The 15,253-nt window shown below is 35.0% G+C and overlaps 1 protein-coding gene across 2 annotated transcripts in view; it reads left to right on the top strand.

Annotated features, from left to right (window-relative positions):
- DMXL2 (Dmx like 2) overlaps window positions 1-15,253 on the top strand; it is a 133,178-nt gene that overhangs the window by 46,342 nt on the left and 71,583 nt on the right. For both annotated transcript variants that reach the window (XM_037054633.1, XM_037054632.1), the window contains exons 7-9: window positions 7,209-7,387; window positions 9,169-9,352; window positions 11,845-12,019. In XM_037054633.1, coding sequence (XP_036910528.1) covers window positions 7,209-7,387; window positions 9,169-9,352; window positions 11,845-12,019 — 538 coding nt within the window. The remainder of the gene's footprint in view (window positions 1-7,208; window positions 7,388-9,168; window positions 9,353-11,844; window positions 12,020-15,253) is intronic.

The following is a 15,253-nucleotide window of genomic DNA, read 5'->3' as shown; positions in this document are numbered from 1 at the left end:
TTCCTCACTTTTTTTGTTAAGATACCATATCTAATTAAGATCCTCCTGGTAAAAAGAACAGAAATTAATTTTGTAATGTTGGCATTCCTCCCCCACCATCTGTTCTGCTTCTGTTAATAAAGTCAAGTTTGTGTGACTTGACGAGACAGATGGTAACTGTGATCTACCACAGGAAGGCATTTCCCACCGCCTCTGCTACACCCAACAGGGTTTCAGTTCACGTCACGACATGAACTCAAATCTAGCTACCTTCAGGATTTTGAATCTCATTGAACACATTCAGTGGTGATTTTTGTGAGTGTGGTATATTAAGATTTTTTGGACCTAAGAGTATTTTAACTTTTTTCTGAGCTTAAAGTTTTACTTAGGAAAGAACCTTTTATCCCCACAAGATATATGATTAAATCTTTGCATCACGAATTATTTTGGGGGCAGTTTGATTGCTAGGTGTTTATTTAAATTCTGTTTATGTTACAAAGTTTATATGTGAACACTTTCTGTAATAATTGGTTATTTTGTAAAATTCGAAAGTGATTAAAAATATTGTTTGCTCCCAAACCATTTTTCTTTAATGGAGGATTACTCTTTTCAGTGACAAACTGGGCTTTTAAGAGCTAGGAAGAGAAGATTTTTGAGGTAGGGTGATTTTATCAGAAGGGGAAGGAGAAGGCCACAGAATGTTCCCGGAAGTTTTTCCTCCTTAACTGCTTCTCTGTTCTTAGATTGTGCTTTGGTTATTTCAGGATTAGGTTATCAACCTTTTCTCCCCCTTTAAAATGAAATATCTTTACTTTTTAAAAAACACAATATGTGTATATTATTAAAAACATGCAGAGAAAATGAAAAACCTTTACCAAATGAAGCCCTACACCCAGTAGAAAAAATGGCCAGTTTTTTATTGAATATATATTCTTTCAGACTTTTTGATGCCATTGTAAACCAGATAGAAGTGTGTATGTGTGTATACACTTACTGCAATGAAATCATATTCTTTAATCTGGTTTCTTCACTTAATATAGCATATATAGATAGATTGCAGTATCAATATATCTATATTCTAAAGGTGATATAATTTTCCATTATATGAATCAATATACCACATTTTAACTTAACCAGACAACTATTAATGAACATTAAAATTCCAGTTTTTCTATTGCTATTAAAAATGAACATCCTGGTACATTAATCATGTGCTATTTTCTTTTGATAATTAACTTTATTGAGGTATAATTAATATACACTATTTTTAAGTGTGCAGTTACATGAGTTTTGACGAATTTATAGACCCACATAATCACCACCACCATCAAGTGATAGGCCATTTCAGTCATCTCAGGAGGCTTCTCAGCTAACTCTCTTTCGTCCCTTGTCCAGATCGTAAGTACTCTGCTTTCTATCATTGTTGATTTGATTTGTCTCTAGAGTTTCATATGAATGAAATTGTATGTATATACTTTTTTGTGTCTCGCTTCTTGTACTTACTGTAATGTTTTTGAGAGTCATCCATGGTCTGTGCATCAGTACTTTTTATTGCTCAGTTGTAGTCTATTGTATGGATATATCACAATAAGCGTACACATTTTCCTTTTTAAAAATGCTTGATTTATTTTTAAGAAGGGAGAGAAACATCAATCAGTTGCCTCTTGCATGTGCCCCAACTGGGGACTGGCCTGTAACCCCGGCATGTGCCCTGACTGGGAACTGAACCAGTGATCTTTCGCTTTGCAGGACAGTGCTCAACCAACAGCCATGTGGGTCAGGGCCCCATTTACCTTTTAAAAAAATTTGTTGATTTTAGAGACTGAGCAAGGACGAGAGAAAGACAGAGAGAGATAGAGAAACATTGATGTGTTGTTCCACTTTTTTGTGTGCGGAGGGGGGCAAAAAAACTGGAATTATCTTCTGGAGGGTGGGCCCCATGTATTACAGGCTTCCCCTGGTAGGTGAGTGTTCTAGGAACCCATCTGGCATTGTGAGAGGCTGCATTCAGCTTCGGTGAATTTTCTATAAGACTCTTTAAACACATTTGCCTATTTCATAATGTGTGATTAACAGCACACTTGTCCACAGTACACTGAGTGTTAGCAGTGTTTGACCAAAAATGGCGTAACCACCATGCCCCACCCTCCCTTTTCATCTGATATTGGCCCAAGTGACTTTTGTTTTGTTTCCCAAGATGAAAAAAGGGAAACATTTTGCCAGTGTGCAAGAGGTGAAACAAAAATGGCAGAAGCACTAAAAGGCATCAAAATTGACATGTTTAGAGCTTTTGAGCAGTGGAAAAAATGTCCTGATAGGTGTATTGCATCGAACAGAGAGAGAGTACATCAAAGGTAACTGAAGTGTAAACATGTAAAAATACATACACAATTCTTTAATAAATAAATTTCAGTTTTGGAGGTTCCCCCCCTCATATTTGTTAGTTGCTTCTTTTATGTGTTCTACCTGATCAGGGATCAAGCCCACAGTCTTGGCATATCAGTACAATGCTCTAACCTACTGACTTCCTGGCCAGAACTATCTATTTACCTTTTGATGGACACTTGGGTTGTTTGGAGTTTTAGCCTAAAAGGAATAAAGCTGCTATGGCCATTTACTTGGAAGTCTTTCTGTAGACATTTATTTTCATTTCTAGTGGGCAAAAAGATACCTGATGGTCATATGGTACTTTACAAAAAGGTGCCAGGCCCTCCTAAATTTATATCATTTGCATGCCCTTCCAGCAACTGAATAATTTTAGTTACTGCACTTTCTTGCCAAAATTTGGCATCATCAGCCTATTTAACATTAGCCATTCTGTAGTTGTGTAGTTGTGCCTTCTTGTGGTGTTAGTGGCATTTTGGCAAGAAATGCCATTCTTGGGGCATTTCCCGGATTTTCCAATGATGTTTAGTATGTGCTTATTGACTTTTTGTATAATTTCTTTTGTGAAATGTTTATTTCATCTTTTGCCCATTTAAAAAAATTGAGTTTCCTCGTTATTATTGGGTAGTAAGAGTTTTTTGGTGTATTTTTGTGTAATTGAAAGATCAGTGCATTGCAGATGCTTTCTTTGTCTGTGACTTGCCTTTTTATTTTTTTTAACAATGTGTTTGTCATGCAGAAGCTTTTAATTTTGAAGAGGTCTGCCTTACTAATTTTTTTGTGTTGGTTTATGCTTTTTGTATCCTAGATCTAAGAAATCTGTGTATATCAGAGTCCCAAAGGTATTATTCTATGCTTTTTTAAGAATCTTTATAGTTTTGAGTTTTATATTTTGAAGTAGTGTCTTTTGTATTTGATTTGAAGTTAGTTTTTTCCCTAATGTATATCAAGATACTAGAGTGGCATTCTCGATGGAATTTCCTTCAACTTTGTTGAAAATCAATTTTTTTATGTGTGTGTGGATCTGTTCTGGCCTTTGTTTTGTTCCTTTGAGCTATATATCTATCTTCATGCTAATAATATGCTGTCTTGATTATTGTAGCTTTGTAGGAAGTTTTGAAATTGAGAAGTGTAAGTCCTATAACTTTATTTTTTTTCCCAAATATCTTTGATATATCAGTCCTTGGATTTACATACAAATTTTAGAATAAGCTCTCGGCTTCTAGGAGAAAGCCTACTATGATTTTTATTATGTTTACATTGAACATTTATAGACCAGTTGGGGAAGGATTGACATCAGTAACATTTGGCCTTTGGATCCATATTTATTAAAAGATTTCATTTATTTGTTTATTTATTTATTTGAGGAGAGAGGGAGAGAAACATCAATGTGAGAGAGAAACTTTGATTGGTTGCCCCTTGTATATGCCCCCACTGGGGACAAAATTGGCAAGCCAGGCATGTGCCCTGACTGGGAATTGTACCGGCGACTTCTCGCTTTGCGGGATGACACTCTACCCACCAGTCAGGGCCACATGCGAATTTATTTAGATCTTCTTTCTCTTAGTGATGTTCAGTTTTTACTGCATATGTCTTGTACATAAATTACTAAGTCTATCTTTGTAATGTAAAATGTATTTTAAAAAATTACATTTCCAGTTATTGCTAACAGAGAAATAGAATTTTTATTTGAATTTTGATCTTTAGTCTTGTGACTTTTATCAGTTTTAGCTTTTTTTGGTAGACTTCTTAGGATTTTATGAATAAAGACGGTTTTAATTCTTCCTTTCTAATATCTATGCCTTCTATTTTTTCCCTTTACCTAATTTATTTCACGTTCTTAAGACCTCTAGTATAATATTGAATAGAATTTCTGGGAGCAAACATCCTTGCATTGCTCCCAGTTTTATGGGAAAAGCATTCAGTCTTTCACACTTCTATGTTAAGTTGTAGGTTTATTGTAGATGTTCTTGAACAAGTTGAGAATGTTCTTTTCTATTGTAAGTTTGCTGAGAACTTTTTTCTTTCGATAAATTAATGTTTATTTTTGTCAAATGCTTATCCTACATATGCAATTGATCCTTGAACAAAATGGGTTTGAGCTGCATGGGTCTACTTATACGCGGATGTTTTTCAATAACTATACAGCTGGCCCTTTGTTTCCCCAGCTCTCACATCCACAGACTCAGTGAACTGCAGATCAAAAACAGTGTATTTTCTTTTTCCCCTAATTAATATACATGACTTTTATTGCATCTTTAAAATATTACAGGTCTGAGGAGTCATTCAGCATCTTGCTATTTCTGTAGTGGACAGTATATTTTCAGTCTGCATTTGGGATTCTGCTAGTGTGCCTAGAACCAACACTGCGTGTACCCAGGAATGACTAAGGTTTTGGGAGGGTCAGAAGTTACACATGGGTTTTTGACAAGGGGGGAAATATTGTCACCTGTAACTTGGTGGGGGGGCGAATATCAGCACCTTGAACAACATAACCCACGTGTTGTTCAAGGTCAACTGTATTGAGATAATTATATAGATTTTCTTTTTTACTATGTTAATATGATGAATTACAGTGATTATTTTTCAAATGTTAAACCCACTTTCCTTTGCTGAATAAACTTCACCTGGTCATGATTTTTTTAAAAAAATGTACTGCTGGGTTAGGTTTGCTAATAAGTTATTAAAGATGTTTGAATTTGTGTTCATGAAAGATATTCATTTACAGTTTTCTTATGTTTTTATGTGGTTTTGTACTGGTCTTACACAATGAGTCCCTTTCCTCAATGGTCTGAAACAATTTGGGTAGGATTGGTGCTGTTTCTTAAATGTTTGGTGAAATTTATCAATGAACCATTAGGGCTCAGGGATTTAGTTGTAGTTTTATATATTTTTATTATTTTTTATTGACAAGATCTCAAATTGTGAATTAAATATCTTTAATAGATGTAGAGCTATTCAGGTTTTGTATTTCTTCCTTTGTCAGTTTCCAAAATTGTCTTTCAAAGAATCTGTCCATTTACCCTAAATTGTTGAATTCATTGGGATAAAATTGTTCGTAATATTTCCTCATTATTCTTTTAATGTTTGTAGGATCTATAGTCATGTCCCCTTTCATTCTTGTTAATGATAATTTTCTTTTTTCTCTAAATATTTTTGATCGCTCTAGATAGATTATTAATTTTATCGATTTTTCCCCAAAACGCTTTTGAATTAATTGATTTTTCTATATTTTTTGTATTTTATTTCATTGGTTTTCACTGTTCCTTACATCTACTTACTGTGGATTCAGTTTGTTCTTTCATTTGCTGCTTCAGGTAGAAGCTTAGACCACTGATTTAAGACTATTCTTTGTCGATGTAAGCACTTAAAGCTGTACATACCTTCCTAAGCACTGATGCAGCTGCAAGCCCCAAATTTTGATATTTTGCTTTACATTTCTTTCAGTTCCACATACTTTAAAATTTTTCTTGTAATTTAAAAGTTTAGTTTTCAGATATTTGGGAATTTTCTAGCTGTCTTTCTGTTAATAATTTCTGCTTGACTTTAAGGTCATTTGAGTTTTAGTCAGTACTATAACAGGAAGTGGGGCTGCTTCCTGTGGGAGGGAAAGGTAGGAGGGGTTAGAGTGTCACCATTTGTGGAGGCCCTCCACCTATCATGTATGGCTCCTGAAGGGCTCTGAGGTACCTCCAGGGTTTTTATGGTACCTAGTCTGAAGCATCACCATGTATTGTGCAGTAAATTTGGTTAGATGAGAATGATGCTAAAGTGAAGAAGGCATATGGAGGAAAGCATCCTGTACATTCACTGAGTAGTTGTCTCAGAGTAAGTACTTAAAGAGGTTTGCTGTATAATTCAAATAGCCAAATAAATGAAACATTATTGGAAACAAAAATAGAGCGGTATAAATCGAGAATGAGTGCCTGGAAGAAAAAAAAGGTTTGTCTAGTCTAGATAAAAGTATTTGGACCTATACACACTTTTTAGTAATACATAATTTCATTGTTTCCTAGAGATTGATAATTTTGCATAAGTGATAACATTTTGTTATTTTCCTGAGTGCACTTTTTACCATTGAGGATAAAGCTTTATAAAGTAGATGGTGTCTGTTAAATAAGATATAACTACATAAGCCTCTAACAAAATTGTTAGAACTAAGTAAAATGACAAAGTCAGTGCCTGTTGTTTTACCTGTAAATATCTTAAGTGGGCATAGAGGTGATTCCCGACAACTGCCTAATTGCCTTTCATCATTTAGAGATCAGAAAACTGTGGCCCATCAGCTACAAATGACTGTACATTTTTAAGGGGTTATAAGATAAAAATCAAGAAGAATCTCTGTCCACAATGGCTAACTTACTATCTGGCCCTTTACAGGAAAACTTTGCTGATTCCTGACTTAAAAAGGGTTTGTTTCACCCTTACAAGTCTCTTCAAACAGGAAAGGATGGCATCAGTGACTCATAACATGGCATCTTCTTATTCTTTATCTTATCCAAGGGGCTGGCACCTGGTTTCAGAATCAGTCTTTTACAGTTACCCATGTCTGTTTAAATAGTGGAATTTGGCATCAGCCTCTATACAAAATCCCCACTATGCAGAGAAGATTGATAATGAGTAAATGGTCCATGCATTTTTCAAGAATAGTATTTTGTAGAATAATAAATACCATTTTAGATTTGATTTTGTACTATATACATATAGTACACATTGATTTTGTATATATATATATATAGTGATATATTTTTACATACAGCTTAATTTTTAAAGCTTCTTTAAACCACTTAAATATTGAATTTCATATGCTCAAATTAATTTTATGCTGACATATATTGTTGCAGGATGATTGTCTGTTGAAAGTGTGGTATCCTATGACTGGATGGAAGTCTTCAATCATACCTCAGGATCATCACGAAGTGAAAAGGAGACAGGCGTCTACCCAGTTTTCCTTTGTTTATTTGGCACATCCTCGAACTGTGACAGGTTTTTCATGGCGTAAAACTAGCAAGTATATGCCCAGGTTAGATAAATGTATCATGTAACTTCTGTTTGTATACTTGCATGTTTGTAACAGTCCTGAAAACAAAGTCCTTTTACTGCATTGACATGGTGGCAATTAAGAGCATAGGCTCTGGTGTCAACTGCCCTAATTCCGATCCTGCTGCTGCTGTTACTAGCTTCACGGCTTTTGACTAAACTTTTGAAGTTCTCTCTCTATGCCTCAGTTTTTCTTGCTATAGAATGGAGATAGTAACAGCACCTACCTCAGGGAGTTGTGAGACTGTACTGTGTTAGTGCATATGAATGCTCAGTGCAGGCCTTTGTACATAGTATGTACTCAGGCAGCATTAGCTGCTGTTGTTAGCAAGAGCTGCAGTAGTTGAAGATTCTAGGAAGGAAATGTTTGCAAGTAACAGGAAAGCACACATTGAGGGGAAATAAAACATAAATAAACTGTCAGTAGCACACATGGTGGGAAAGCATGTCATCTATAGAGAATAAATATAGTGACCAGGTTTTTCTTAGGGCTATCAACAGAACTTTCTCAAAGGATTTATTATTATACGTTTTTTCTCATTGTTACAGTATCTTTTGAAAGTTTTTAGAAGATTAAATAAACTACAGAAAGGCTCATACAGTATTGCAGTATTATATATACAGTTCTGTAAAAGCTTGTTTAGAAATCTACATTCATTCTTGAAGGAGGGTTATTTCATCTGCTGAATATATCTGAGAAATGCTTATAGCTAACAGGAAATACAGCACACATTGTAGGGGTGTTCAGTCAATGATAAGGTGGGGAATTTCCACATTTTTGGAATCTAGTGACCTTGTGGTGCAATGGCAGTGCATCTGACTCCATTTTTGGAATCTAAAGAAAAGGTTTATTCTTCCCAAGTCATTGGCATCTATTGAAAACATTTACAAAATAGCTTACCTTTGACTGACTGAGATTCTGTGTATGCAAAAGTAGAGTTTTTTTTTTCTTTCATGACAAGGAGTTAAGTCACTTCAGCTGCTTGATGCGGTGACATTTTTGCTTGTTTTAACTTAATGGAAATTGAATTGTAGTTTGAAATTATATTCTTTTTACAGTTTTATTGTGAAGATGCTCATTTGTTCACCTGTTTCTAATCATTTAGATTATAAGAAGGGTGTTACAAAATGACCCAACTACTGCCCTGAGCCATATAGTTTAATTACTTGTAGTGATCTTTTACTATGGTGTAATTTGCAGTAGCTAGGTTTTCCTTTGCTGTTGGGTTTGTTCAGGAGATACTAATATTTCTCCAGATACTAGTTTTCAAGTAGTATGTGTGTAATCTGGCACTCTTTTCTGTTTCCTTGGTCAAGACCATTTTCAATTTTTATGATATTCACAGAAATACTGCACTGTATGACTTCAGGCTCTTGAATTGATCTCTTTTTCCATACAGTGTGATTTCTAAAGCATTTGGAAGCATACTACACTGTCATTGAGCTTAGCTGTTCAGAGCATGACTTTAATGCATTAAGATGAATGTCAGGGACAGATAGGTGGTTTCTGTTTTTATGGCAACTGATTGCAGCCCTGTCTGTATCCAACCTGCCACCTTGCAGGTATGAGCAGGTAATAAATGGGGTTTGATGAAAGTGTGGAATAGTCAGAGCAGATCCATCCCATTATTGGAAATATAAATATACACAGGTCCTACTGTTACTTTCGCACTTTATACGTGAAGAGCCAGATACTAATAGCCTTTAATTAATCAACAGTATTGATATTCAGAGTCACTTTTGCCTATTTCTCTTTGTCATTAGAGGTTCTGTTTGTAATGTGTTGTTAACTTCATGCCATGATGGTGTCTGCCGGCTCTGGGCAGAAACCTTATTACCAGAAGACTGTCTTTTGGGTGAGCAGATTTGTGAGACTACCACTTCCAGCATTGCCAGCAACCTTACCCATGCTGGAAAACACAAAGACAGAATACAACATGCTCTTGAGGTACAATATTATTTAAGATGTTAAATGAATTTTGAAGATCTGTGTCTCTGGTGGGAATTTATAAACTAGGATGCAGATAATGCACAGTGGTACATGTAATGATAAAACTAATAGCAAAGAAATCTCACATATTTTATACTTGTTGTATTACACATTTATGCTACTTAGAAGCTAAATACAGGTAAGTAATGATCTCAGACATGTAGTCTAGGTAAGTAGTATAATTTCAATTCTTTCATTTTGTGTGTCAAATGTGAAAGTCTATGGGAGTAAGCAGCTTTGGTTAGAATAACATGTGAATGTTGTTTTACATTTTCTTAAAATTAGTTGCAATTGAAAAAATTTTGCTTGTTTATGAGGATTACATTTTATTTTTATTCTGGTTAAAAATGACTGTTTTGATCCTTAAGAATAAAGATGTTAGGATATCAGATGCATGTGAACTTACATAATTGCTTTACAATTTCCGTTGTTGAACATTTTGAAAGTGAAGTAATTTTTCCAAATCCTAAATGCAGCACATATGAAATATATGTGCTTTCTAAGAAATTATATTCTTTATTATATTGCATAAACTGTTGGATACATTATGATTAGGGAATAAAATGAGAAAAACACATTATTGGAAATCACCAGAAATTTATTTTGGTAAACCTGTGTTACTAATATCCTTAATTTTTCTTGTGACTGTTTTTATTATACAAAGAATGTGTGCTTATTCTACAATTAGATTAAGAAAAAGAAAAAATGGGGAATTTATTATCCCGCTATTCCAGTTATGTGTGTATGTGTATTTGTCTTTTTTTACAAGATTGACATCCTATTTTAAATTAGTGGCTTATAACTTGCATTTTAAACTTGGTGTGCTATTTCTCTACATGGCTAATTGTGCATAGAGTGCACACTTACGTGGACAGTTTAGTGGTTTCATAGACAAAACGGCTCTGCTGTCTCAGTAAGCTGAGATACTGCTTAGGTGGGCTAAGGATGTTGTCCTTAAAAGTTTTATATAAAGTAGTGTGCCTGCCCTGAAACCAGCTGTGATTGGGTGCTATTTTACATTATTTTCTCAACATCGAAAGCATAAATTAAAAGCAGAAGTTGGAACAGTTAAAATTGTATTTTGTTATGATATTGATTGACACTTAGTGGGACAAAGTGCTCAATTAACTACATGGTTATAATCATACCTATATAACATATCTTTACATTGTCTATAAGCTTTTAGAGACTAAGGGGTTTTAAGCTTCTTTGTATCCTCCTTGGTATGTAATATATTGCTTTTTAAGTGCCTGTTAATTTGAATTACTGCTATTTAAAGTAAAAGCAAAAATATAAGTAAATGAATAATCAGTTATTTGACAAGTTTTTACTATACTTTGATAATATTATCAATAATGTTAAAATTGTTTTTAATAGTAAAAGCCCAGTTATCTGACCTAAAAACTATTTTGCTTTCTCACATCCTTTCCTATGAAACTTCCAGCTGCATTCCTAAGGAGAAAATAAGCAGCCAGTATTACACCAACTGTGCCAATCTAACTAAAACTAATGATAAATGTCAAAGATAGAGTGAAAATAATTTGATGAGCAGTTTGGAGCAGGAGGTTTTAGTATCCATCTTAATCCTGTTGTCAAAGAAATAAGCAATTCCATGGCAGGGAGACTAGCCTCAGAGGACACACCATAAAACTGATACTGTTTTTCATGTGAAAGAGATAAGGGCTGTGGAAACTGAAAGGAAGGACCTGATGTGTTACTTTAATGGAGAAAGACTTGAGATGATGCTACATTTTATTTGGTTGAATGTGAGGAACAAAGGAAAAGAATTGGAAATCATTATAAAGCGTGATGTTGGAGGTGGGTTGAGTGATAGAATAAGAAAGTGCTGTGAGGCAGGGTTATATAGAAAAAAATCACGCCAAGGTTGATAGGACCCCAAGTCAAAATAGTTTAGGTGATCATGTATGTTAGTAGAGAATTTTTATTGTAGAGACATATCTCAATTTTAAAAAATTCCATTGGTCAACACTATCGTGAGGTCTTTCCTGGCCAGGTTCCCATTGTTATTCTGTATATTTGTACCCTCTTTATAATAGAGGTCATATTTTAGACCATTAGGCTGACTTCTTAGTTCTAAGTGAAAATTTTGAGGAGAAGTATTCTTTCTGGTAGGAAGATTTGGGAATTTTTTTTCACTTATGAGTAGTAAGTACTGGGATGTCCTGAAAAAACTGGGCTTTGAACTCCTAATTTTAATAGGGGTTTTTGTAGATGGTATTAATAAATATCTTTGAGCAGCTACTTCTGCCTTGAACTATAAAATATGCAAGAACTATGGAGAATATATTTGGGATTGTTCTACTGTAGTTATGAGAATTTCCTTTGAAATTATCAGGTTTTATAGGGAGGAAAATCATAAAATCCTTCATAATTGAAAGTACTTGGATTGGCACTTACTAGTTGGATTTAGTAATTGTTTCTTTTTTTAGACAATACACCATTTGAAAAATTTAAGAAAAGGACAAAGGAGGTCTTCTGTTCTTATAACTCACACTGAATTAGTGCCTGATCAGATGACAACACATGAAGTTCAAAGACACATTTCCCACCATGCAAATGCACTGTGCCATTTTCACATTGCAGCAAGCATCAATCCTGCCACAGGTAAAGGATACTACTGTTTTCTTTCTTATAAATATGTAGAAATAAGGTAAATAAATAGAAGGGTGGGACTACTTTTATAACCTGTATTTAAAATTTTTTTTAAATTATAATTTATTTTGTTGTTCAAGTACAGTTTTCTGTCTTTTATTCCCATCCCAGCCCACCCCCCCAGTGCTCCCCACCTCCCTCCCATTTCCACCCCCTTAGTCGTTGTCCATGTGTCCTTTATACTTGTTCCTGTAAACCCTTCCCCTTTTCCCCTGAAATTTCCTCCTCTGTCCCCTCTGGTGACTGTCAGCCTGTTATAACCTGTATTTTTAATATTAATATTAATATTCCATGTTTTCTTTTAAAATACTTCTTGATTGGACTAGGAATATATACTATAAGGTATCATACTCTTAAATATGAACTATGTGTGATTCTCAGGGAATAACTTCAGATAAGTATTTTTGAACATCTTTGTCGGTCTGTCTAGAATACAGTGAGGGTTCTAATAAAGCGAGCTCTGTTTAAACCCGAGAACACAGGTGGTGGTGGCCTGGTTCGTTAGTGTGACTTCCTTCCCTTTTACACTTCACTATTCTTTCTTCTCAACTCCTCTTTATAGCTTTACCTAACTATACTTTTGCATAGTTTTTCTTATATCTCAGTATATCTTGTTTTCTACTCTCAGAGACTTTCTTGTTTTGCTGTGAAGGAAAGATACTTTTTCTTTTACCTTTGATGTTTTCTTTTTGCTCTTTTTGCTCTGCGTAGTTGAGAAATAATTTTGATGTAGGTCCAGTGTTGGCAAAAGCATATTTGAAAGCTTCTATTTAAGGGCGTTTGTAGGGAACCGTTTTGTTCTGGCAAATGTGACTCAGCTCTGTATGGAAAACCTACAGAAGCTAGACCTTCAAGCCAAGTTTTCCCATGGGAATCAGACCTAGAAAATGCATACAGACTGTTAATGTCTTGCTCTTGCTAAAACTCCATGACCCTGGTCTGAAACAATACATGTGCATTATCTAGCTTCAAAGTAATTTCCAAAGCCTGTGTGGATTTTCCCAAGGACAGAGATAATCAGCTCGCCGCCTTTCCCTTCTGCATGTGTTATTTTCATTTCCTTGATTGTACCTAAAAATGTAGATAGTAATGTTCCATATAATGAATAGTAAATCCTTCTTTGATGTAAGACCCGAGACAAACAATAAAGGCCTGTCTAGGCAAGAGTCAGGGCGCTCTCCTCTTGAGAGAGTGGTCGAGACACTGAGAATCACTCTCCTCTTGAGAGAGTGGCCATGCTGTCCCCCCTTTCTCCACAAGAGTGCTGTGGCCTGTACATTTATTCCCATCTTCAGTCACAACAGGCGGAGACTGCGGGCTGGAGTCCACCACAGGCATTGTTTTCTTTTTGTATGTTAATGTGTGAGAAGGGCCTATAAATTTCCTTACACTGTGTAGAACTGTAGTTACATAAAGTTATAGCCATGTTTTATTGAAATGGAAGTCTGTTGCTTCAGAGTACAGAGAAATTTATTTTTAAATGTTTGTTTGTAAAAAGGATGTTTAGCCAATGCAGATTCAAAAGGGTGGTCTTTAGGACAGTTCTTCCCATGTTAGCAGTGGCTCTAGATATGTGCTCTTCCTTATGGTAGCCACTGGCCACATGCAGCTGTCGAGCACTGGAGATGGGGCTGGTCCACACTGAGGTGTGCTGTAAGGTGCACACCGGGTTTCTAAGGCTTAGTACAGTAAAAGAATGTGGATCTCTCATTACTAATTTCATTTAACTTTTTACATGTTGCAGTGATAATATTGTACATATATAGGGCCAAATAAGATGTATCATTAAAATTAAGTTTACCTCTTTCTTTTTACCTTTTATAATGTGGCTACTAAAATAAGCATTTCCTGTGTGCTTTGCTTTATTGGACAGTGCTTTACATTTGTGCTTTGCTTTATTGGACAGTGCTGTGCTATCCAGTTAAATGTTATTTTGCTTATATTATCCTTTCTAGTCTAAAATCTTAATTGTATTCTCAGGTTGTGTTTATACTATTAACTTGTCAAAATGTTGATGGTTTGAGGTTTTTGTAAGTTTTTAACCTTTTTAAAAGAACCTTGAGTTACAGTGATGAAAATGTAACTTTAAACAAAATGCAATTAGTGATAGTATGCAGAAGACTCAACACATACTAGAAAGCTTGTTTTTTTTTTAAATTTTAAAAAAGATTTTATTTATTTATCTTTAGAGGGGAAGGGAAGGAGAGAAGGAGAGAAACATCAATTTATGGTTGCCTCTCGTGAGTTACCTGCTGGGAACTGACCTGCAACCCAGGCATGTGCCCTGACTGGGAATCGAACCGCGATCGTGTGGTTTGCAGGCCCGCGCTCAATCCCCTGAGCCACACCAGCCAGGGCTTGTTTTTTTTTTAACTGTATACACTATTCTCATCAAATGGAATAGGATTATAATAGGATTATATCTATCTCTGTAGATAGATATTATGTCATATCATTTGAGTCTAAGGACGGGACATGTCCATCATTTTGAAAAAATATTTAACATTATGCATTTGTAGGTACTGTATGTAAATACAACATTTTGGTTGATGAAATTGATTGCCGAATGCAAATAACTTTGTACAATAGGCTTCTTCTTCCCCTTTCTTTTCAGGAAAGTTTTTGAACCCATAGCACAGTACAACAAATACCCATATACTCTTCACCCAGATTCACCAGTTAACATCTTGCCATGTATGTCTTTGTTCTACCTCTTCTTCCCATATATATGTGTGTCTTTGTTCCCTTGTCCCTGATTTTTGGCTGAGCCATTTGAAAGGAAAGTTGTCACCAACATTATCCTTCGTCCCTAATCATTTTACGGCATTACATAAATATTTCAAAATGTGTCTTCTAACAATACAGAAGTTGCCTCCTTAACTGTAGTACTGTTATCACATGCAAAGAACATGGATAAAATAATGTAATCTAACATGTAGTTTATATTAAAGTATAGGTCCTTTTTTATGCATTTGATTTTCATTTCTCTTTAAACTCCTTTACTCAAGAATAGTCCCTCTTTGTCAGTTGTCAAAAATCATCTCTCAGGCTCAAAAACTCACCCCTAAGTTATCATTTAGAATGTCTTGCAGTCTGAATATTTGCTCATGATAAGATTTAGGTTAAACATTTTTAGCAAGAATATTACATAGGTACATAGGGGATGTGCTGGTTTATAGGGTTAAC

This window comes from Sturnira hondurensis, unplaced genomic scaffold, assembly GCF_014824575.4.
Source record: "Sturnira hondurensis isolate 20B ecotype Veracruz unplaced genomic scaffold, ASM1482457v3 Scaffold0008196, whole genome shotgun sequence".
NCBI classification, from domain to species: domain Eukaryota; kingdom Metazoa; phylum Chordata; class Mammalia; order Chiroptera; family Phyllostomidae; genus Sturnira; species Sturnira hondurensis.
This window is presented reverse-complemented; position numbering and strand designations above follow the sequence as displayed.